The following is a 21,829-nucleotide window of genomic DNA, read 5'->3' on the forward strand; positions in this document are numbered from 1 at the left end:
CCAATCAAAGGCCGTAAAAGCGACGCCTGTATAAGAGTGACGCCGGTGTAGCCATTCGTTCACGCCGGTGTAGCAATTGCCTTAATAAAAGCATTGTTGTCCATAAACAGTTTCATATATTCGCAATATTCATCGAAAGAGGGCCCTTCCGGCACCAGGATGGGCGTTGACATGCATCCGAGAAGAACGAGCTTCTTCCTCTCAGATGTGGCATCGGCAAGCTGTTCGCGAAGGTCTCGGAACAAGTCTGCACTCCATGTTAAAGTCGCCGACATCGTAAGGCATGGGTTCTTGATGGTTGCCGAGATCGCCATGATCAACGGCTCATAGACCCATACGGTCTCGTCATCGTCATGTTCTTGGTGTTTGAAATGCGGCTCGACATTTACTAGATCGAGAGCAGACGACTTTAGCCTCTTCCCCTCCTGAGACATCGGAACACCTAATGGTATAGCGGAGTCAGATCGACCCTCCTCAACCAGGGGGCCAAATGGGACTCCGAGCCAGATCATATCGACTGGAAGGGGTTTTGGCTCCGGACGAGCGGTAAGCTGGTGGTTGTGGCTGATCGTGGTTGAATATTGTATGCGGACCACCTCAAGCGAATCTAAGAGCGGAGGAAACTTGTCGACCACTCGTTGTGCGCTCCACGCAACGGGACATTGTTTATATCCGCAGACATAGAATCGGGTCCTCTCCCTCTTCTCCTTCGTTCTGGCCTTGTATCCATGTCGGCTGACAAACACTGACACGATCCGTTCTAAATCTTCGAATGAAGGAAATGTCCAACCGCATGGTGGGGCGCCGTCACTTTTATAGTCGATCTTAGCCCGGCCTAGGGCAAAATACTTCATAGCCTCCATAGGCAGTGATAACACGGAGAATGAAGACGCAAAGATGATTGAGAGACGTCGCTTTGGCCAAAAGGGGGTTCGCGAAATGCGGGGCGCTGGGGAAGTTTTCCACGAGCGTGGAAGCTTTTCCACGGGCGTGGAACTTTCTCCACGGGCGTGGAAGCTTTTCCACAGCCGTGCCTAAAGTCGCGTGAGTAGCGGTCCCAACCACCCCAACACCGCATTTAAGAGTACTGTACTACAAACAAACCGCTCCAGCTGGGCGAGACGAAGGGTGGAGTCAGATGCTGGGGTCTAGCCGACAGAACGTAAACAAACAATTGGCTTGGCGTCCGTTCGCTTTCTAACGGGATCAACGGGGACCTGGGCCAGATACGTAATAGCACCGCGAAAAATGGCAGACAGGTTCGAAAAACCTTAGAAATAAAGACGTGCCATCATGATCATCATCCTTCCGATTGGGCTTGGCATAATCGTGCACGATGCGTGCTGCGCGATGGCCTATCAAAGACCTGACGAATGTTAAGCCGCGTTGCCCCACCCCACTTGCCACTTTAGGGAGGAGGAGCTGGCAGGACATGGTGGATGTTGTACACATGCGACAGAGCCGCCCCCGCCCCAGTGCTGAAACAGGACTCCACCACAACAGCGGTGAGCTCCCTCGGTATTCGGTCACGGGGCATCCCACAAGCTCAGCACGTCGGACTGGCTGGGCTTGTGGGCCGTCGTCTTCGGCCCAAAAGAAAAACAAAAAAAACAATTATCTACGGCTTGTTCGGGGTGGGACATCGGCCACAGCGCACCAGGCGGAACGCCGCTCCGCGTCCCTGCTGCAGGAGAGGACGTGGTTCGACGCGGACTTAAACTTGCATGAACAGAGGGGCAACAATATGTAGGAAGTTGTATTACATACCAAGTGGGAAGAGCGCCTGGTAGCGGCTTACTCCTTGCCGCCAGATGGTAGGGGAGGCAATTAGCTAAGCTTCGTCTCGCTAGATCAGGTCACACATATTGCTGGCTGAGACAAGCAAGGTTCGGGCAAATTCTTGACAGGAAGTGTAACTAAACGAGAGATACATTGACCAGCTTTATGTACATACAAATGTCGATTCGCCTACGAATGGCCCGCACCTACACTGCCAGACACTATGTCTCACCTTCCCAGACCGCGGCGAGGAGGTTCCGTAGGGCAAGAAATCTATGGGTACCCTTGACATTGTTTTACGAATGTCCTTCCCATACACATAAGACATTCTTGTAGAGAGTATGAGCCGGGAATCACCGCACCCCGCAACTCACTTGCGACATTACAGAAGGTCCGCTATCCACTTGATTTCTTCGTAATGGTGACCAGGAAGGGAATCGAGCGGCTCCGCCCAGGGGATTCCGAACCGACGACGCCACGTTGCAGAGACTGCCGCAGCCACCATCTGGCTCGCAGAGCAAGAGAAGAAAGACGGCTCCACCAGTGCAGCCCGGAGGACACGCAAGACTTCGAAGCGTATGTATTGCTCCAAGGGGGTGCGCGAATCGGGAGGATACACAAAGTCGAGGAAGTGGATTGGGGTTGAGCCGTTGACGCAGTGGCCAATGCGGTGCAGGATGCTCGCCCGTGTGCTGAGAATGCTGTCCATGGAGAGCTGGCGATCTGTATCCATGACTGCGGTCTCCAGCATCGCCTCAACGATGGCTCTGTGGACTGCGGTGAGGCCGAGTGCCATGTCAAGACATGCGCTGCCGACCTTCGCGTAGAGCACCTCCCTGGTCGGCTCAAAAATGGCCCATTTTTCAGGTTTGAGGATGGCACGGAGAGCAATGTTGACTGCGGCGAAGACGACTTTGTGCTCGAAGCGGAAGCGCTCGTCGAGCGACAAGATGTAGTGGATAACGCCTTCACAGAGCTCTTGCAAGAGATCCTTGGTATCTGTATCCCAGTCCTCCTAGGCTGCCGGGACGCAGAGCTGGTTCTCGTGCATCGCTGCGTTGATCATGAGACCTGCGGACGCGCCGATTAGACCTTGCGCTTTTGCTTGGTGTCAATCATTCAGGTGACGGGTGTGACGGCTGCAATCGTCGGAGCCGGCCTCAGGGCCAAGTTGGGAAAACAACTCGTCCATGTGTACGTTCTTCTGGCGGGTCTTCCTTGCCACTTGGTGAGATGGCGACTGCCTCTGCCCAGAGACTTTGTAGACTAAGCATGTTTGGCTTGGTCTCTGTCCACTAAGAAAGAAGAGGTGCTGGCGGAGTCAGCAGACGAATGCAGACTCAACGATTCAGAATCGCCCTGTCTGGTGTATTGGCAGGTGCTGGAGGCGGTCTCGAATGGTACGCTTACCTCGGTGCTGGCTCGTGCACCCGTGAAGCAGATCGGGGTTGATGATGATGGAGAAAAGAGTGATGGCCTGGTGATGGCTGCCGGGGAAGTGCGGTCTTTAGCACCTAGTGACAAGGTGCATTGACGGCGGATGCCTGACAGCCAGCGACGCTGGGTGCCTGGCAGCCCCTCAAAGTGGGTCCGCTTCAACCCCTTTGCACCACATAACGCCACCTAGTCACCCGTGGAGCTCGCACTGCAAGTGCTCCCGCTCTCCTGGAGATATGTCCCCCGGGGTGCTCTGCTTATTAGCCAGCATGAAGGAGCCGAAGCATCGCAGGGACGCTTGTCCTGATAATTCAAGGGGTAGCTGACCGCATTGTGGCGGCCCGAGGCTTCGCCAGGTGGCCGCACAGACTCACCAAACATGGCTGGAGGGAGGTTTGGCTGCCTTCAGCGGACGCAAGCATGACGGCAAGCAGGAGCTGAGTATCCCCGCCTGCAACGAACATTCGCGAGTAGCGGGTAGGTGGCCTTTGCATGTCAGGACACTTCCAGGGTCATTGCCACCGCGCAAGCTCAAAAGAGGGCAAGCATGAGGGCGCACAATCAGACCTTCACCAGGGGGCCTCAGGACCAGTCCTAGGCCAAGCCCTCAGAGCAGACGGGCAGTTTCATTATGGCCACCTGAAGCCGACAATGAACCGTAATTTTCAATACGAGGCTGCATTCCTCTGAGCCGATGATATGACTTTCCTGGGAGTTCTTTTTGCACGCACTCTTTGCATTCTCAAACAAAGCATCGACAGTCTGGGCAGCGCCAACCAAGTGCTGTGCATGGCTCATGACCCAGACCGCGATTGCACCCTGGCGACCGACCCGCCGGGCGACACTGCCTCGACCAACTTACATGTTGAGCCGGTAAGCAAGAACCGAAGGAAGCCATGGGCCGCCGCGGTCGCTGCGCTGTGGCGGGCTCGTGGCGACAACCCAGTCCGGCATCCGAGGGAGGTTTCGTTTGTTCCAACGTGCCGCCTTACGACCGCTGTGCGACCCATGCCCTGTGACTCCGATGCGCAGTCACGCAAAGCCCATTCGCGTAGCTACTGCAGCGTGTTTGCTATATCGCACCATAATGCTCGGCCGCCTAGGACTCGGCTCGCTTTTTAAACCCGTTGCAGCACCGGTCTGCCCGAGCTCCGGGTCGCTGAATGTAAAAGTTTTGAGGGTGCCGTCGCTGACAATGTGCGCCGGGCCAAAGCAGCTGTGCCATCTTTAATGGTTGCCATGCAACGCGCTCGCCAGCAGCCGAATGAATGTCCCCGCCCCGTACTCGATTAGAAACCAAAGCGATCATCACTGGTCACACGTTCATTGCATGGCCCTCTCGAGAGGTCATCGTCGGGGTTCTTACAGAGCACGAGCCTCAGGGCGGTGCGGCCGCCCAGCTCCTTTTCACCAATTTCGGGGGATTGTGTCGAGCCTAGCAGGCAGACTCGGCGCACGCACAAGGGGGCTGCACACATACGCGCCGACTGCTGGACGGCTGCCTATCTCTTGATAGATTTCTGCTGGTAAAACTCGAGGTTGCCTTCCCCGTCTTGATTCCCGTCTTGATTCTAGGACTCAGTTCCCGGTGTACATCGTCCTCGTGCCATACCGTGTCCAGGCATGCATAACGAGTCCCAAAGGACTCAGCTCTGCGGTCATCAGAAGGAGGAACAGCGAGGAGGACGAGTAGTCTGTCAATGTCGGCATAGTGATTCATGCTTCCACGCTTTGCTTTCTTGCCTGCTGATCGCCATATTTCTGTGACTGCCAGATAGTTTTCGAGGTACATGTTCTTCCTCTGAGGCCTTGTAACCGAACAAAATCCTACCCGACATGATATTCTGCCATTTCCGGAGCAGGATATGACCCTGGCGTTGAGTCATCTCCTCCAAACCAGCTCGACAACTTCGTCAGGCACTCCACGGTCTTCAACTCCTTTCCACACATACAGCTGTCTCATGAGATCTGCCCTGACTTCCGTGTATTTGAGGTAGTACGTTTTGTGATCACTGTCGGGCACCCTGTCGCGCGGCGGCCCCATGCTGTACTCGTACTTCGGGTCCTCGCCTGCATAGACGTTGCCCCATGTTCGCTCTATCTTGTTCAGATCGAGCGAATCCACACCCTTTGGGTACACGGTGATCGAGTAGCCATTACTAAGGACAGTATCGTTGCCAAAGATGAATCGTTGAAGGAAGCAGTTCCTGTGGCACAAGCTCGCTTAGTCAGCATACACGTTGCTGGGACCCCGGTGCTTCACGAGAATGAATTACCCGCAAAAGTTCGTCGCCTGCGCCATGGAAACTACAGGTTCGCTGTACCAGCTTTTCCTGTGGCGCAAGTTCAAAGGCTCAACGCCAGATTCGAAGAAGCCGCGCAGGTCGCCCAGCAAATCGTGTTGATATCTTTATCGAGGAGGTTAGACTCTTATCACAAGACATCAATGATGGGGTGGAAGGACTTACAGATCTGGCAGTACGGTCAGACGCGCCCTACTGTGGCGGTAGACACAGTCACGGATGATGATGTCTCCCAGCTGAGGCGGGGACTCCTCGATGCACTGGAGGGCCTGGTCCAGGTTCCCGATCTTCCTGGCCAGATGTGCAGAGAGATATACGCCAGCACCGCCATAAGCCATGAGACCGAATCGGGTGAGAGACCCCCAGTCCTCCGTCAGCCCGCCAACATAAAGGTCTTTGTTTTCGTGATCAAGAGAGCTGAGTGCCGTGGATAAAGGCTCCAGGTGCGGAAAGAACGTGTCGTCGTCAAGCAGAGCGAACCACTTTGTCTCTGGCCCGCTTTCGGCGAGCATCTTGCTGAGAACTGCAAAATGTGATTGAGACATGGAATGGTTGCTGGCGATGGGCGATATGAAGATGGCGTTGATCTTGAGGCTGTGAAACTGTGCAAGCAGGTCGGCGACTTCGTCCTCATGCCCGATGTAGTCTTCGATCACCACGACGAGGAGTGTACCCCGGTTAGAGGCCCAATGAGCAATCGAGTCGACGCTCTGACTTAGACGAACCAAAGACGTGGCCATATCGAATGCCAGGTCTTCATATTTGGCTGATCGTGGGTATGCATTTTTGAATGGTAGGAGAATCGCATCGCATGGCTCTATTTGCAGAGATCCAGGTTGATCTAACCTTGCCTTGATGGGCTCTACGATAAGCCGTCGGGCAACCTTTGTGACATTACTTCTGTCGACGGGTAGATCGCGAGAAAGCTGGACACAGCTTTGTGTGTATTTGAAGGCTGACGAGAGCCTGATATGTCCGCCTTTACCGGCTCGACGCACAAATCCGAGGGTTGCAAGATCTGTCCTTCCTACGTCCGACTCACTAGCCGAAAGGAATGTTACCCCGTCTGTTCCACGGTACATCAGCCACAGGCGACCCAGAATCAGTAACGAGACGATTGTGCCCACGATGCGTGTGATGTGCATTTCTTGTATTCTTGGTGGGGTAAGACTTATTAAGTTCAATCGTTTTTAGCGAACACGAGTCAAACTGTAGTGCAATGGCAGGCCCATGGTAGATAAGTCACGAGCCAGTGCATTTGCTTGATAAGATGCAAAAATCAAGCATCACGTGCTGACAGCAACTAGCAAGCATCATGGCTCATGGCTGAGTGAGGAGCCTGGGGGATCTGTTTGTTTCTATAGTCTCCGCCGGCTACACGGGACCGGCATTCGCCTCTACACGTTTAAGAAATGCTCAAAATGATGCGCTGCGGAAGGAGTCCCCGTCTCCTTGTTTGACTAACTTGGATTATCTCCAACCAAGCCGCATTCCTGTCTAACCTTGGGAATTGCACGTGTATTTGCAAAAGCTTCTGCGTTGCTATCTTGCCCAAAGCACCCCTGTCTAGCTCTGTTTGTGGTGCAACTTTAAGTCCATTGTTTGTGGAGTGTCTTTCAAGCATGCCGAGGGAAGGCGGCCGATCTTGTAGATTCTAGGGAATTGAATTGTTAGACCTATCACCGGCAAGGGACGCCTATTAGAATAAAGTAGCTCTGACAAACACTCACGCCTACGACGTCTCAGTACATATAAGGCCAGCTTAAAAGCCAGGTGTACTTGCAATTCAGCGACCGCCCAGCAAAACTAGGAACTACCAGTATCGTGCGGCCTCTTCCGAAATCAGCAGCCATGGCTTCAAATCAGGCAGGGCACTCCAAGAAGTCGCGAAAAAAGTTTCTGGTCTTTGTTGATTGTCCCGACCCTGATAACTGGTTTATGGTTCTCTCCATCATTCGGCGCAACCCACGTCGACGTGTTTGTGTCATTCTCTCGCCTCGGCCTGTCGACCTCACTGTTAAGGACTATGGTAGTCATTACCGTGAAGTGTACAATGCCGTTTCGGAGTACACTACGCGACCGAACGGAGAGGTCGATAACAACGAAGTCATAAGACGCATGTTGACACCGTTTACAGAAAAGCCGAAATGGGTTACGGAAATCAAGCAAGAGATCGCGGAGGAGTGGTTCAGCAAGCCAGACCGACATTTTGAGGCCGGTGGGAGCCATTTCAAGTCCATTGCAAGTACTTATGTCAAGGTCATTGCGCACTATTGGACGACCCTTCTGGACGGTCTTAACATCCCTCGAGATCGCTACCAGTTCTATACGGACGAGGATTCAATCAAGAAGATATCACCAGGATTGGGACACCAGGGCCACAGTCCCGATTACATATGGGCATTTCGAGAAGAAGAGGAGAGAGTTGAAGCTCTGAAGGAGCGGCTCGACGCAGCCTTGAAGTCGAACAATGGCGAAGAGCGCGAAAGGCTCATACTCCGGGTGTGGAACGACTACATTCAGGTGAAAGATGCCAAAAGACGAGCTTCCAATCAGGCCGACATCGTCCTCCCATTTGATCAGCTCGTAGAGGAGGAAACGGCCCTGCGTGAAGAGAAACGAACTGCAGCCGAGAAAAGTAAGCTGAAGAAAGCTCTCCCCCTAGTCTACGGTCTGCTTCATAGAAAGGATGCAGGCCCGCGCGCGGCCATAGGCGGACCCTTCACCGAAGCTCTCAAGTGGGTTGAGAACGATCTGCCCATGGAGAGCGCCACAACTATGGCTTGCTACATATACGGTAATCTCAACATCTTGACCAATCAGTTCAACGTTGCTGTCGACATGTATTCAGCATGGAGATTCCTGAAGCTTGTTGAAGAGAAAAAAATACACACCGTCCTGGTGCCGACGGAGATCATTAAGGAGAAAGAATGGCGAAACAACAAACTTGCCAAGGTCTTCGAGAACTATCCAAGACTCTCTGAACTAGTGCGTGGCTTCACGAAGAGCGGCGAACTGCAGGATGCCACTATGTTCGACTGGAATACAGCTCTCATCGATAGCTGTCCCGGTCTCTTGAAGACCAAGCGTGTACGCCCCGTTCTGAGAATGATGCGGGAGGTCGGGGCAGGGAAAGATCCAGAGGAGGTCGATTTCGAAGGAAGCTTGGAGGCAAGCCCGAAGCCCCCTACCGTAATGTTGAGGGTTGAAGTAGTGAGATCCAGGGGGCCACACTACCTGACAATGTGTTGGACCGAGAAGGGTTTCAACGGAAGGATCTTGAAGAAGTACCATGATAAGATCCCGAAGATGATGGTGGCGGCCTGTCGCACAAGCATGGCGCACTCATCTCGCAGCGAGATAAGAGAACCAGGGGTTGAAAAAAGACGAAGTCGACACGACAATGCCCGGCAATGGTTGGTGACGATGGGTGGGATGGTGTTGTTCTATCGAAGTTAACCCCAGTGCAGAGTTGGTAGCTAAAGCTATTTACATATCGTGGCAAAGCCACGTGTGGTGCTCTAGCGCCACACTCTGCCCACCACTCGGCCACTCACCCAAGAGATGTCACCGGGCCCGCGACGAGGTGACGCCCTGGTCGACTTCAAAATGTAGCGACGCCCACCATAAAGTGATCTGACCTCTTTTCGATTCTGATTGCCTCTTCCCTGACATTTCGGATGTGGTAAAGGCGGCGCACCGCCCTGTTGTTCGAGACGCTAGGAAAATTAGGAAATATGTGTTGGCAAAGTGGTATCGACTGGCCACGGCTGGGACTCCGGTTGATCACTGACGGCGCGGGTGCTGACCCCAGGCCCAGCGACGACGTGCGGGTGCAGCCCCGGGGATTCCACGGATGTGTCGGTAGGTGCGCACTGCTCCCCGAATGGCAGATCGGTCGGCAGTGGCCGCCACAGCCGAAACCTCGCCAGTGGTGGCTGTCACGGCGGTCTGGAAGTCAGCGGTCAATTCCCAACCTGTATCGCGATTGCTGTAAATCACCAACACCATCATCACAACCGCCAGAGCGATGGCGATGCGGATCAGGAAGTCAACCCGGACCTGGATTGTGCTTCCAGGGAGTGCCGGACGAGCTTTCTGACCGCGCGAGGGCTGGATCCGACGGCTGGGTGAGTACACACTCCAGGAGTCTCTGATCTCAACAAGGACGGTAAGCTAATCTCGAAATCATTGACAGGTTCGTCGCTCTGCTGGGTGGCTTCCTTGACATCAGCGAAGTTACCAAGGACTCCACGCGCCGGGTATTTCAGATATACAAGCGATGCGCACAGGTTGATCACATGACCACCATTCTCCCACGCCTCGTCTCTGACAGTGACTCCCACATGCGCGCTCTAGGCCTCAGGACAGACGAAAAGAGCAGCTCGGCCATCATTGACCCCCAGAAGTTCCTCGGCCTCTTGAGCTACCAGCTCACACACCGCGCTTCGGGCGTCCACGACATCGCCAATGACCCGTCCCTGCTGCGCGAGACCTGGAGCGTGTACATGCCCCTCGAGGACTCACCGTACATTGACATCATGCTGCCCTGGCTGCCCACGCCGTCCAAGCTGCGCAAGGTCTGGGGCTACGCGAAGCTGCACTTGGCCGTGACCAAGATTGCGCGGGAGCGTAAAGCCGCGGGGCGTACAGAGGATGACATGCTGCAGATGATGATCGAGACAGACCTGGGATCCAAGATGCAATCGGTCTCGGTCATCGGCGCTGTGCTCGCTGGGGTTTTCAACACCACTTTCTCGACCGTCTATAATATATGCAGTCTAGCAAACGAGCCGGAGTGGCTCGACAAGGTCCGCACCGAGATCGACACTGTCCTCGAGAGACGGCGCGCTCTATCACCAAATGCATCCGAGCCACTAGTCGACACCTTGCAGAGGTTGTCAGTATGGGACTGGGAGACATGCTTCCCGATCCTGAGGGCGGCCATCACCGAGAGCATCCGGTTTACCATGGCTGGGTCGGTGGTGAGGAAGAACATCAGCGCCAGGGACCTTGAGATTGGTGTCGGAGGCCTCGTCGTGCCGCCGGGCAGCCTTACCATCCATGCCACGGCCGATACGCACATGAATGAGGCAATCTATCCGGACCCTCTGAAGTGGGATCCCAGTCGGTTTCTTGGGGACAAGCACCAAGGCGATGACTTGCCTCACGGGTACCTGGGTTGGGGGTCGGGGAATCATCCTTGTCCGGCTAGGAGGGTAATTACATGATACTTTTTCTTTCTTTCTTTATTTTCCCTGTTTTTGTCCAGGCGAGTGATTCGCAAGGGCTGATGGGAGGTGTAAAAAGTTTGCGGAGCTGAATGTGATTGTGGCGAACGTGCTGTTCGTAGCCCACTATAATTTCCACGTCTGCGATAAAGTTGGAAATCGCAGGTCTGGGCCACTGCCTCGTATCATCTACAATCGTCAGGGGGCCGGACAGCTGGAGACAAACGTATTTCTCAAGTGCCAGCGTAGGATATAAGCGCCAGCTTGAGTGCCCATATGCTTCGGCATGGGTATGGAATGACAGCTACACTCGGGTACTAGTTGGGGCCTCAGAGCAGAGCATTGGCGTTGCAAAAATCAAAAGAGGAGTACATTGCAACGCGTAGATGCGGAAGTGTCAGGCTGTTGTCTGGACTACGCGGTCAACTGTGGCCACGGTTGTTGGGAAGCATGCTAGCACATGGTGGAGTCTAGGCCAGCCTGCTCTATTGCTAGATCAAGCTCGGATTTAGCTTCCTCCGAGCTCTATAGTCTCCTGAAAATCGGACTAGCGTTGAGTTTCTCACTCCAGTTAGAGCATATGACGCGGAGGAACACATAACCTACTTGGAGAGATATTGGAGTGCCTGACTGAGCATTTCAGGCCCCTGGAGTGTATAGCTGGCGTTCCGGGGCGTGGCTTATGCTGCTCATGAATTCTCCTGGAGGTAGGCAACTATATGAGCAGCTCGCTGCATCCTTAATACGAAGCTCTGTCAACATTGACACCCCAAATACTGCATCCAATTATTCGTGTTCGCATTCGTAGGTAAAGAACAACAATCCATGAATATAAGTACCTATGTCCATGGCAAAGTGGAAAAAACGCAATGAACATAGGAAATCTATTTGTGCCTGGACCCATGCCCCCACGTCCTCCCATCACCTCCCGCCAAAATGTTAGCGCGCATGCAATCAACAAGCACCCGTGCAAGCATAGGCCTGGTCAAACTCTGCCGAGATGATGGGGGCCCAGAAGCAGTCCTTTATGGTATCAGAGCCCTTGCTGCACTTGCCGACCTTCTTGCCGCCGCTGTACACGTCATAGTCGTTGTCCGTCTTCTTGAACTCGAGATCCTTGGAGCACAGCTTGACCTTGAAGGTCTGCTCGGGCCAGGGGTAAGACCTGTCACCTTTGGCGCCGTCGAGGTCCTCAGACTCGTCCATGGCGTCGCAGTTGTCGACGTTCTTCTTCTCGACGGCCTTGGCGAAGATGTGCGGGTCGGCGGCCTCGGTGACCCAGGCGCCGTTGTAGAGATAGAACGTGGGGGGGCCCGTCGGGATGTCGTCGTCCGGGTTGTGCGTGGTCTGTGGCGGAGGGGGCGCCTTGGTCGACACGCATGTGCTGAAGGTCTGGCATGCGGACACACCGGGCGGCACACCGAGGGCACAGGTTGTCCAGGAGTAGACGGAGGCACAGTCTGATGGGATCGGGCCGCCGGTTGGGACCGGTTCGAGCGTGGGTAAGTTGGTGATGTCGATGGGCGGGATGTCCGGCTGGCTGGTGGGCGTCGATGGCGGCTGCTGTGTCGCCGGCGGCTGTGAAGTGTTGGGAGGCGGTGGCGGCGGGGTGAAAGTGAAGTCTGGGGGGTGACCGATTGGATTGGCATCGCAGTAGAAGCCCTTGCACAGCACGCCACAATTTGCGGTACAGATCGGGCTCGGAGGGCCGGGCCGGAAGGTCACCGGAGGGCCGACAGGGCCACGGGGCCCCTGACCACCTGGGCCGCCTGGACCCCCAGGTCCGCCGGGACTGGGCAGTGGACAAGAGCCGCCGTCCTGGCGGAACTCGAGTCCCCTCTTGACGACCGTGCAGAATGTATTGCCCTCGATGCCGTTCCAGATGACGGGGATCCCGGTGCCCTGCCGCGGGGCTCGGAACGGGATCGGCCGGGAGAGTTTCTGGATCAAGTCACGGATGCTTGCCGGGTCTCTCCCTCCGTTGTAATTGGGGAGGCCACGGAAATAGGCGGCCAAGCCAGCCACCATTGGAGATGCTAATAGTCCGCGTACTCATGGTTAGTCTGCAAAATCGCTCTCAAGCCCCTGTCGAGCTAAAGTGCAGGAACAGCGCAGAAGGCCATGTACATACCAAAAGATGTGCCCGAGGTGTGCATGGCAACGATCGGGATGCCAACGCCAGGGGCGTACACATTGATGATCTCCTTGCCCGAGTTGAAAGACGCGGCTGCTCCGAAGGCGTCCACGGCGCCAACAATCATCATCCCGGCGACCTGGTCTCGCGCCAGCGCCGGGTAGTGCGTTGCCGTGTTGCCATCGTTGCCGGGGGCTGCCACAAAGATGCAGCCGTACTTGACGGCCATGGCATTCATGAGGGCGACTGACGAGGAGGAGGGGCAAGTACACAACAAGGTCAGCACGAGCACGAAAAAAGGGGGTACAGTTTCAAGGACGGGATGTGATCGTACCCAAAATTTCGTGAAATGCCAAGCTGACGGGGCCCGTCTTTGCATAACCCCACGACGTGTTGACGACGCACGTGTCTTTGGGCTTGCTCGCGGCATCGTCGGCGACCCTGATAAAGGCCTCCAGGAATGTCTCATAGATTGTAGTGGCAGTTCCGAGCCGGACCTCGACGAAGACGACATTGGCCTTTCGGGCAATGCCCACGATCGTGCCGGCTGCCAACGCTGCCACCGCGGCACCATGATGGTTGTCCGACTCCGTGGGCGTGAACGGTCCTGCAAAGTTGGACAGCGGGAGGCGCCGGAGCCGGTCTTTATAGTTCTGCGCGCAGAATAAGAGGTCAGATGGCACAATTTCGGTCATGAAAAACTTGAGGTAAAGATCGCCACAATGGTGGCGGGCAACATTGATGCTTACATCGAGGTCTGGCAGGCCGGATTCCAAGATATAGATTGTCTGGCCCGCGCCATACGAATCATCCCATGACGTGCCGTAGTTGTTGGTAGAGGGGTTGTGGTTGTACTGTGGCCAAATCGCGTTGAAGTCGTACGCAGGCGGCCACGAAGCCAGAGAAAGCTGCCACGCCGCGCTGGACTCCGTGACGATCGCCCTCTTCGCCAAGACGCTGGCGTCGCTGGGGGCGACGGTGACATTCTGCGCTCCCCCAGGAGCACTTTCATCGTCATCCCGCTTGTTAGGAATATGTGACGGCCGGACTGGGTTGGCAGGGTGGTAGGCCAGGTAGATCTGGGGCATCTCGGCCGAGTTGAAGTACGCAAGTGCCGCGGGACCCATGTCGTACACTAGGTAGAAGGCTGTGTAGCCGAGGTCGTTGGCACGGAACTCTCTGTAGTCCTTACCTATTGCCGCCTTGCGGCTGGCGAGCACTCTACGGATCTCGTTTTGCTGGGCGTTGTCGCCACCATACAAGGGCCAGATGATGCCTCCGTCTCCCGGCCCTTCACAGTTCTTCCAGTCGGGCTCGGCGCGAGCTTCAAGGTGCATCAAAGGCTCGTCGTGCTCACTTTCGTGAGCAGCGCGCTCTTCCACTTTCGGGTTGTCTTCATGCGTGAGACTCGTGCTAGTGGGCTCCGGCAGGGCCGTGACGTCAATGGCCCTGCGCCGGAGCGTGCATGCGTCAATGTTGGTAGCTGTCTCAATGTCCCTGAGATGACAGCCGGTGATGGTCGCACATGTTTCTGTGACCGATGTGGCGGTTGTCCTGGTCGCGCCACCAGAGACGGTGGTTGCAAAGTAACTCTTTGTCAAGCACAAAGAAGCTTCCGCCGGAGTACAGTCGGCCGGCTTAGGCCCGGCTTCAATCGCACCGCCGGGATGCACACTGGTTGAGTCAGTATCTCCTTTGAACTTGGAATGTCGGGCAAAGGCTTCGCGAGGCTGTTTGGACTTACGTGATCTTGGGCCATGGCGGTAGAGTTCCTTTCAATGTCACCCCTGGGGGCCATTTGATGCCGGGTGGTGCAATACCACTATGGACATCGGTCTAATGTCAGCCTAGATACGCTAACGTACTCGATAGGGATGCTGCGACTGGCACGGAAGACATGGGCAAAACCGAAGTGGTACAGGGTCTACTTACGGGCCCCAAATTCCTGTGGGGAGATTGAAGTTCCATCCATGGATCTCAATGTTGAACGGCCCAGGGAGACTGATACAGGTCTAAGTAGGGGTTAGCGCATTGTTTCCTTGAACTATTACCCTGGGCTGCACTGACCCAGAAGAACCACAGTTTACACGACGTCTTGAACGTTGGGCCGTCGTCATCGTCATCCTCACCCTCGTCCGGCACCGGCGTGGGAACGGGCTCGACGTCAACCTGTGTGGGCCAGGTCGGAACAGGCTTCGGTCCAGTGAATACCGGTTTGCTGATTGGGGTCAGTGTAGGGGCGGGCGGATCGCGGGGACCAGTGGGCAATGGAAAGACGGGGACCTCCGTTCTGGGCGGCTCTGTCGTGAAGTTCCAATGGTCTGGTGGGCCGTTGGTGATGAGAGGCCATGGTGGTAGCGTGAGTGTCCTTGTCTGCCCGTCAATAACTGTGGTGACTGGGGGAACGTCGATGCTCAGGTATGGGTAGATCGTGGTAGAATCCTGCCCGGGGCTGATAATCATGTTTGAGTAGCTCATGGACGTCGCAGTAATGGCAGGCACAGTGATTGTGATGGTTGTCGTAGTGCCTTGGCCCAGCTGGAGCGATGTAGTATATGGCGGGATGGAAAGAGTTGTTGCAGCCGTCAAGGAGGTAGGAGGGAACACCAGACGACAAGGGGGCGTGCACTGTGCGGGTACTTGGTTATAGATGATCGGATCGAGATACACTACGGGATAGTTGTCCTCGGGTCTGGAAGATCGGTCAGTCAGTCAGTCTCTCTGGTCTCTTTATCAAAGGGGGTGCCTCAGAAACCAAGAGCCTCCACTTACGAGCCGGAACCAGCGACACCATAGTCTATGCCCCAATACATGACGCCGCCAAAACATCTCGAGTCAGCCCATGCCTTCTTGGCGGCAAAGGTCTCGTCGTCGTCATAACCAATCCACTGGTCATCCCAGGTGAGCTGTTTCATCATGGAATCGGGGAGGTAAGTTGGTGTGAGCCCCTTTTCCTTGATAAGCTTCTTGAGCTCGTAAAGGGACAACACTCCGCTATCAAGGTTGGTACTCAGTTAGTCTGCTGATCTGTTGACAGCAGCGCAAGAAGGAGACTTACTCAAAACCAGTACATGGGCCCCCGTTGCTTGGACCCTTGAAGGAGCACAGCAACGAGTTGCACGCAGGGCTGGCGAGCGTGTAGCCGCGCCCATACATGGCGAGACCAAAATTGATCTTGGCCGGGTCCAGGCCGGCGAACCAGAGCGGGACAGTGTTTGTGGATATCTCGCGAATGTCAGCCTGGCCGCGCACGAGCTTGCCCAGAGTCTTTACGTCCTCGTCCCACGAGCCGTGCAGATCGTACGCCATGAATCCGAAGAAGTCGACGTACGGCTCCATAGCCTTGGCGTCAAACCAGCGCAGGTACCAGTAGTCAGGCGCGAGGGTCAGGCTGATCCCGTACGAGGTTCCAAAGGCAGCGCGCATCTCTCGGACCAGCATAGCAAAGTTGCGCACATCTGTCAGCTTGCGACCGCCACGCTCAGGCGCGCCGGGATATTCCCAGTCTAGGTCGACGCCCTGAAATCCCCATTGATCCATGTAGGCCTTGACGGAGTTGATAAAGGCAGCACGATTTGCCTTGGTGAGGCACAGATCGCTCCAGGTCGTATGTGTGGGCCTACCAGGATCGCTGAAGTCGAAGCCACCCACGGCGATCCATGTCTGTGGTCCGCCGTTTTGGTGCAGAGCCGTGAACTCGGGAATCATCTTAGCATCGTCAGGATGGGCGTTGACGATGGAGAACGAAGTTGGATCAATCGACGCAAACGAGTAGAACAAGTGCGTATAGAGGCTCGTGTCGAGTTCCTTGGGCGAGACCGTATTGCACTTCCGCTCCCGTACATTCCAAGACTGATAGTAGCCGACTGAGCGACCTTTGGTCGAACCCCCCCCAGCCGGACAGGAAGGAGTGCCATACATCTGGCATGAGCCGTAGCCAGCCTGGCAAGGCAGGGTCCCGTGCAGGGGATCAGCATTGTTGCAGTATACTTCTGTTGTCTGTGGGTCATGTCGTGTAAGCAAGGATCCTACAGAGAAATAACCCATCTCGTACAGCACTAAATTGGCAGCAAACTTACTCCACACCAGCCAGTCGCGGAACAACACAGGTTCATGCCACAGGGCATCTCTGCGTTCTCGCTATACTCTCCGCACATGGCAGTCGCATCGCATTGAGACTGGCATCCATCGCCGCAGTAGTCTGGTCCATATCCGCAGATGTTGTTCTTACCGCAACAACTGCCATCGACGCAAGGTCCGTTGGTGCAATAAAGAGGACCGCCGTCGCGCTTCGACAGCGACTGGATATTTCTAGGGTTAGGGCTAACACTGGATGAAGAAGCGTTTCCCAGGTCGGCGGTGTGTTCCAAGGCTTCATCGAGGGGTTTTGGAGGGGCGACAGCTGGATTCTGATGGCCTGGAGAGTGTCGCGTGATGACGAGATCGCCAGCAACGGCGGAACTTTCGTCGACTTGATCCTGAGCTCGTCGGAGATGGCGAGGGTGTGATGCTGGGGCGAAGAAGACGCCTGGCGAGAGGCACAAGACCACGAAGAGAGCAGCGAGCGCCCAGAGGGCAGTCGTTGACGCTTTCGTAGAGAACATTTTACTTGTAGGACGCCGTAACCCTCGACATCATAAAGTCGTTGTGGCCAGGCGAAGGTGATACAGCACAAATATAAATTGCCACGATGAAGTTGATATAGTGCTGAGCACGACGGTATATGCAGGTTCGGTCTCAACGACATGAGCAGTAAAGCGTGGTGGATCCACAGGACTCCGTATCCTGGATGGGCCGTCTGGATCACACGAGACTCTTTTGCAACGTAAGGTTGGCTTCGCACCCCGAGACAGCAAGCCAGCCTACACCACAACGGGAAAAAAGACCAAAGTTGTGGCCAGGCAAGCTTCCGACCAAACAGGTAACAATGGATGCACATGCCGGCGCTGACCGTCGCGACTGAACAGCCCATGGCATTAAGAGCGGGGCGAGATCATTACGAGTCAGCTTATGCTGCGTGCCAAGCCGGCGTTTCTCATTGCACAGGCACTGTCCGAGATTAAATGAACCGACATCTACGCGGTGAGCTGCGGATTAATCGGAGTTGGCAACAAAATCCGTTGTGGCAGTGTTGGCTGGGGGCGAGAACGGTGGTCAAGATGGACCGGCATGCCCCGGCCTTGAGGGGAATGTAACAATGGAATGAATGCGGAGGCTCAGGGGTTAAGGAATTGCCACACAATAGTCTATTATGGAAGCCTTGGCAGGCATAAGCTTCGCCCAGAATAGCTTAATGAATACAAGCCCCTGTGCGTCTGGGTGCGACTGTGTGGCAACGTGCTGCTTACATGTTGCCGTTTCATTTGAGCCGTGACTCGAGCTTCCGGCTGAGATGGCGGATGGACTCGCCCGGATTGGCTCAAACCACCCATGCACATAGTTTTGTTAGCAAGCTAGACCAGGGGCCCTCCTCCACAGCATAGCCTATGTGCGGCTTGGCATCATGGCCCTTGCGGGCCCAAACTACCTTTCTGGCCAAATTGCTGTATTGGGCAGGTCGGCAGGTCCCGCTATGCTCTGGTAAAGGATTCTCCATGAAAAAGCCATGGGTATCAATCCTTGTCAGCCCAATGTCGGTACTGACTATCCCGGATCTCTGGTATGGGGTCCAGACCGTCAGCATGGTCGGTTAATTTTCTCTCTTCTTGGCGACCCATGCCGTGGATCCCGGAACAGCCCCCAACGGCTCGCTAGAGACTGGAGACAGCTTCCAATACGGTGAACCTTCTCTCGGGAGCTGGTGGCGGTTGCGCAAGACGGGCCAGGCTCATGTGGTTAAAAAGTGCTATTGCTATTTCTGGAGGCATAGGCGGGGGGCCCTGGCTGACCGTGGTCTAGGCGCCAGCTCAGACTACTCAGTAGAATGTTATCCAGAATCCATGCATGAGCGCCGAGGCAATTTCCTACGATAGCCGAGAAGACTCCAATCAACGTCAGATACTCGCCGCATGGGTCTTCGCTGACCGACGGCGAGTCAATGACTTCTCGTCAGTCTGATCTTGATTTCTCTTTGCAGGATAAATGGGCTAGTACTCTCCTTTCTGAGATCACTTTGTAGCCACCAACCACATCTGCTAGCGGTCAACAATTCTCGCTCATAGGTCTTGATCACGATGAGAACTTGCATTCTACTGGCTGCCCTTGTGGGCACTGCCATGGCCCAATCGGCGACCATGTCAGTACCTCCATGGCAGACTGGCGTCGTTACCGAGGACGGCACTTGCGGAGATGCAAGTGGCTTCGTGTGCTCGCCGACCTGGGGCGCGTGTTGCTCCAAAGACGGCGTCTGCGGTCGGTCAACCGCCTTCTGTGGCGAGGGATGGTACGTCCAGCTTCAAGCTTTCGAATCGACAACCGTCTCTAAACAATGTGGGACACTAATCCTGAGTGAACAGCCAGTCAAAGTTTGGCAACTGCAATGCCCCTACCAAGCCGCCTCCCGGGCCGGGCAGTCCTTCCCCTGACGGCTCCTGCGGCGGCACCAACCAGTTCAACTGCACAGGCACGTCGTTCGGAGACTGCTGCTCGTCGAGTGGGTTCTGCGGCTCGACATCGGCGCACTGCGGCGTGGGATGCCAGTCTCCGTTCGGCACATGTCGAGACTCTGGCAACGTCTCCCCCGACGGCCGGTGCGGATCAGCCGGCGGGAACAAGGTGTGCCCGGAGTCCGGCTTCGGCAGCTGCTGCTCCAGCAGCGGCTTTTGCGGAGACTCGACCGGGCACTGCGGAGCCGGGTGTCAGTCTGCCTTTGGCACCTGTACCGGCGGCTCTGAGTCCGGCAACATCTCGACGGACGGCGAGTGCGGCAGCAAGAACGGCAAAACCTGCAAGGGCTCTGCGTTTGGAGACTGCTGTTCGTCCAGCGGCTTCTGTGGTGCCACGACCGGCCATTGCGATGCTGGCTGCCAGGCATCCTTTGGGACATGTTCTGCTCCGTCCAACGTCACCACCGATGGATCCTGCGGCAAGGCCAATGGCTTGATCTGCACCGGTGCCGGGTTTGGGGACTGCTGCTCTGGCAGCGGCTATTGTGGCAATACCACTGCGCACTGCAGCGCAGGTTGCCAGTCTGGCTTCGGTACCTGTGTTACCGGCGCCGGCACTATCTCCACTGACGGCACCTGCGGTCCGGCCAACGGTAATAAGATTTGCAAGGGCTCGGGCTTTGGCGACTGTTGCTCTTCGAGCGGTTTCTGCGGCGGCTCGACGACCCATTGTGGTGCAGGTTGCCAGTCTGACTTTGGGACCTGCGACACGGGAGCCGGTTCCATATCCACAGACGGTTCGTGTGGCGCGAAGAATGGCAATAAGATCTGCAAAGGGTCTGGCTTTGGAGATTGCTGCTCCTCTAGCGGGTTTTGCGGCGGTACAAGCAGTCACTGCGGAGCGGGCTGCCAATCTGCCTTTGGCACATGTGATAGCGGCTCCGGCGGCATCTCGACCGACGGATCCTGTGGCAGCAAGAATGGCAAAGCTTGTAAGGGATCTGGATTCGGAGACTGCTGTTCATCGAGCGGTTTCTGCGGTTTCACGACCGGCCACTGCGGGGCTGGTTGTCAGTCTACTTTCGGCACATGTGATACTGGCTCCGGTGGCGTCTCGACCAACGGGGAGTGCGGTACCAAGAACGGGAAGAGTTGCAAGGGGTCAGGCTTCGGGGATTGCTGCTCGTCCAGTGGATTCTGTGGTGGGAGTACTGATCACTGTGGTGTGGGCTGCCAGTCGGGCTTTGGCACCTGCAACGCAGGCTCTGGCTCCATCTCGACTGACGGCGTCTGTGGAACCAAGAACGGCAAGACGTGTACCGGCTCTGTCTTTGGCAACTGCTGTTCGAGCACAGGCAGTTGTGGAAAGACAGCCAACCACTGTGGCCAAGGGTGGTGAGTACTTTTGTCTTTGCCCTAAGAATAACCATGCCTTCTTCGTGGGTTAAAAAGCTTGCAGACTTCCCTTTATGAAGTACCTACTGACAATTACACTTCTGAATATAGCCAATCTGGCTTCTCAAGCTCCTGCATCACGAACAATATCCCCACTGTGGATGGGTCCTGCGGCTCCAGCAAGGGTGGCTTCACTTGTGCTGGCGGAGACTTCAACAACCAGTGCTGCAGCTCGGGCGGATTCTGTGGCACAACGACGGGCCATTGCGGTTCTGGGTGCCAGAAAGGTTTTGGGCGTTGTAATTAGAATATTTCTGGAGTTGGGAACAAGTGTCTCATGTCAGAATGGGGCAGAATGTCGATATGCTTTCTACAAACAACAGGAACAAGGTCTTCGTCGTGCCCGAAAAGAGAACATGGCCTTCCGAGAAGACGAGTATGTTACATTGCGTACGTATTCAAGTATCGTGGCATTACCTGGGCTCGGTGCTTAAGCGTAGTTGGTAGCTCCTGCCTTGGAAAATGATGCGTGCACAGTGCGAAGCACAAGATGACGCCTTCCTTGTTGCTGTGTCAAGCTCGGAGTTAGACCCATTCCGCCGAGCTCCACAGTACAGTCTCCTAAATATCGCACCAAGCATCAAGTCTGCCCTTCCCTCGAAAGTGCGCTACCAAGAGCCGCGTCAGCCACCAACAACGGCCACCACTGCTCTCCTTCCTCCTGTCATACCCACGCTCACAAGACCGCCCTTCGTCTCGATGGCTTCGCAGTCACCATCGTGGACTGCCCGACTTGCCACGGATTACATGCCATTGCCGCCTCGAGCCGGGATGTCAAGCTCCTCTGCCTGCAGCGGTTCGTCCGCCTGTACGCCTACGGCGCTTCGTTCCTGATCCTTGCGCAGTTCCTGTCCAGCATGGACTTCTCCGACGACCAGATTGGTCTGTTCATGACGCTGACCCTCCTCGGCGATGTGGTCCTGAGCTTTGTATTGACTGCCATCA

At 55.6% G+C, this 21,829-nt stretch overlaps 4 protein-coding genes across 4 annotated transcripts; 2 read left to right on the forward strand and 2 right to left on the reverse strand.

The window, feature by feature from the left end:
- Positions 1-4,754: 4,754 nt before the first annotated feature.
- B0I36DRAFT_299937 (uncharacterized protein) lies at positions 4,755-6,601 on the reverse strand (the record flags this gene model as incomplete). The annotated part of the gene is made up of 3 exons (XM_046151994.1): positions 4,755-5,423; positions 5,493-5,624; positions 5,685-6,601. The coding sequence occupies 3 exons, from the start codon at positions 6,599-6,601 to the stop codon at positions 5,099-5,101; spliced, it is 1,374 nt and encodes a 457-aa protein (XP_046005010.1). The 3' UTR covers positions 4,755-5,098.
- A 3,004-nt stretch (positions 6,602-9,605) lies between these two features.
- B0I36DRAFT_399831 (cytochrome P450) lies at positions 9,606-11,006 on the forward strand (the record flags this gene model as incomplete). The annotated part of the gene is made up of 3 exons (XM_046161653.1): positions 9,606-9,649; positions 9,718-10,738; positions 10,830-11,006. Coding segments are annotated over 3 exons (1,242 nt in total), but the record flags the coding sequence as incomplete, so codon positions are not given.
- A 698-nt stretch (positions 11,007-11,704) lies between these two features.
- Positions 11,705-17,488, reverse strand: B0I36DRAFT_356112 (uncharacterized protein; the record flags this gene model as incomplete). Its single annotated transcript, XM_046157534.1, has 9 exons — positions 11,705-12,786; positions 12,882-13,130; positions 13,219-14,558; positions 14,629-14,706; positions 14,817-14,896; positions 14,952-15,576; positions 15,657-15,878; positions 15,943-16,691; positions 16,964-17,488. The coding sequence occupies 9 exons, from the start codon at positions 17,486-17,488 to the stop codon at positions 11,705-11,707; spliced, it is 4,950 nt and encodes a 1,649-aa protein (XP_046005012.1).
- A 1,390-nt stretch (positions 17,489-18,878) lies between these two features.
- B0I36DRAFT_340307 (uncharacterized protein) lies at positions 18,879-21,466 on the forward strand. Its single transcript, XM_046155935.1, has 3 exons — positions 18,879-19,266; positions 19,340-20,824; positions 20,936-21,466. The coding sequence occupies exons 1-3, from the start codon at positions 19,058-19,060 to the stop codon at positions 21,129-21,131; spliced, it is 1,890 nt and encodes a 629-aa protein (XP_046005013.1). The 5' UTR covers positions 18,879-19,057; the 3' UTR covers positions 21,132-21,466.
- Positions 21,467-21,829: the final 363 nt, after the last annotated feature.

Source organism: Microdochium trichocladiopsis (genome assembly GCF_020744255.1).
Source record: "Microdochium trichocladiopsis strain MPI-CAGE-CH-0230 chromosome Unknown B0I36scaffold_14, whole genome shotgun sequence".
Classification (NCBI taxonomy): Eukaryota; Fungi; Ascomycota; class Sordariomycetes; order Xylariales; family Microdochiaceae; genus Microdochium; species Microdochium trichocladiopsis.

Bases quoted from the DNA above. Each gene is read 5' to 3' on its own strand.
- B0I36DRAFT_340307 (XM_046155935.1), top strand. From the start codon at position 19,058: ATGAGAACTTGCATTCTACTGGCTGCCCTTGTGGGCACTGCCATGGCC. The intron at 19,267-19,339 runs GTACGTCCAGCT...CTGAGTGAACAG, and splicing joins GCCTTCTGTGGCGAGGGATG to CCAGTCAAAGTTTGGCAACT. The intron at 20,825-20,935 runs GTGAGTACTTTT...TTCTGAATATAG, and splicing joins AACCACTGTGGCCAAGGGTG to CCAATCTGGCTTCTCAAGCT.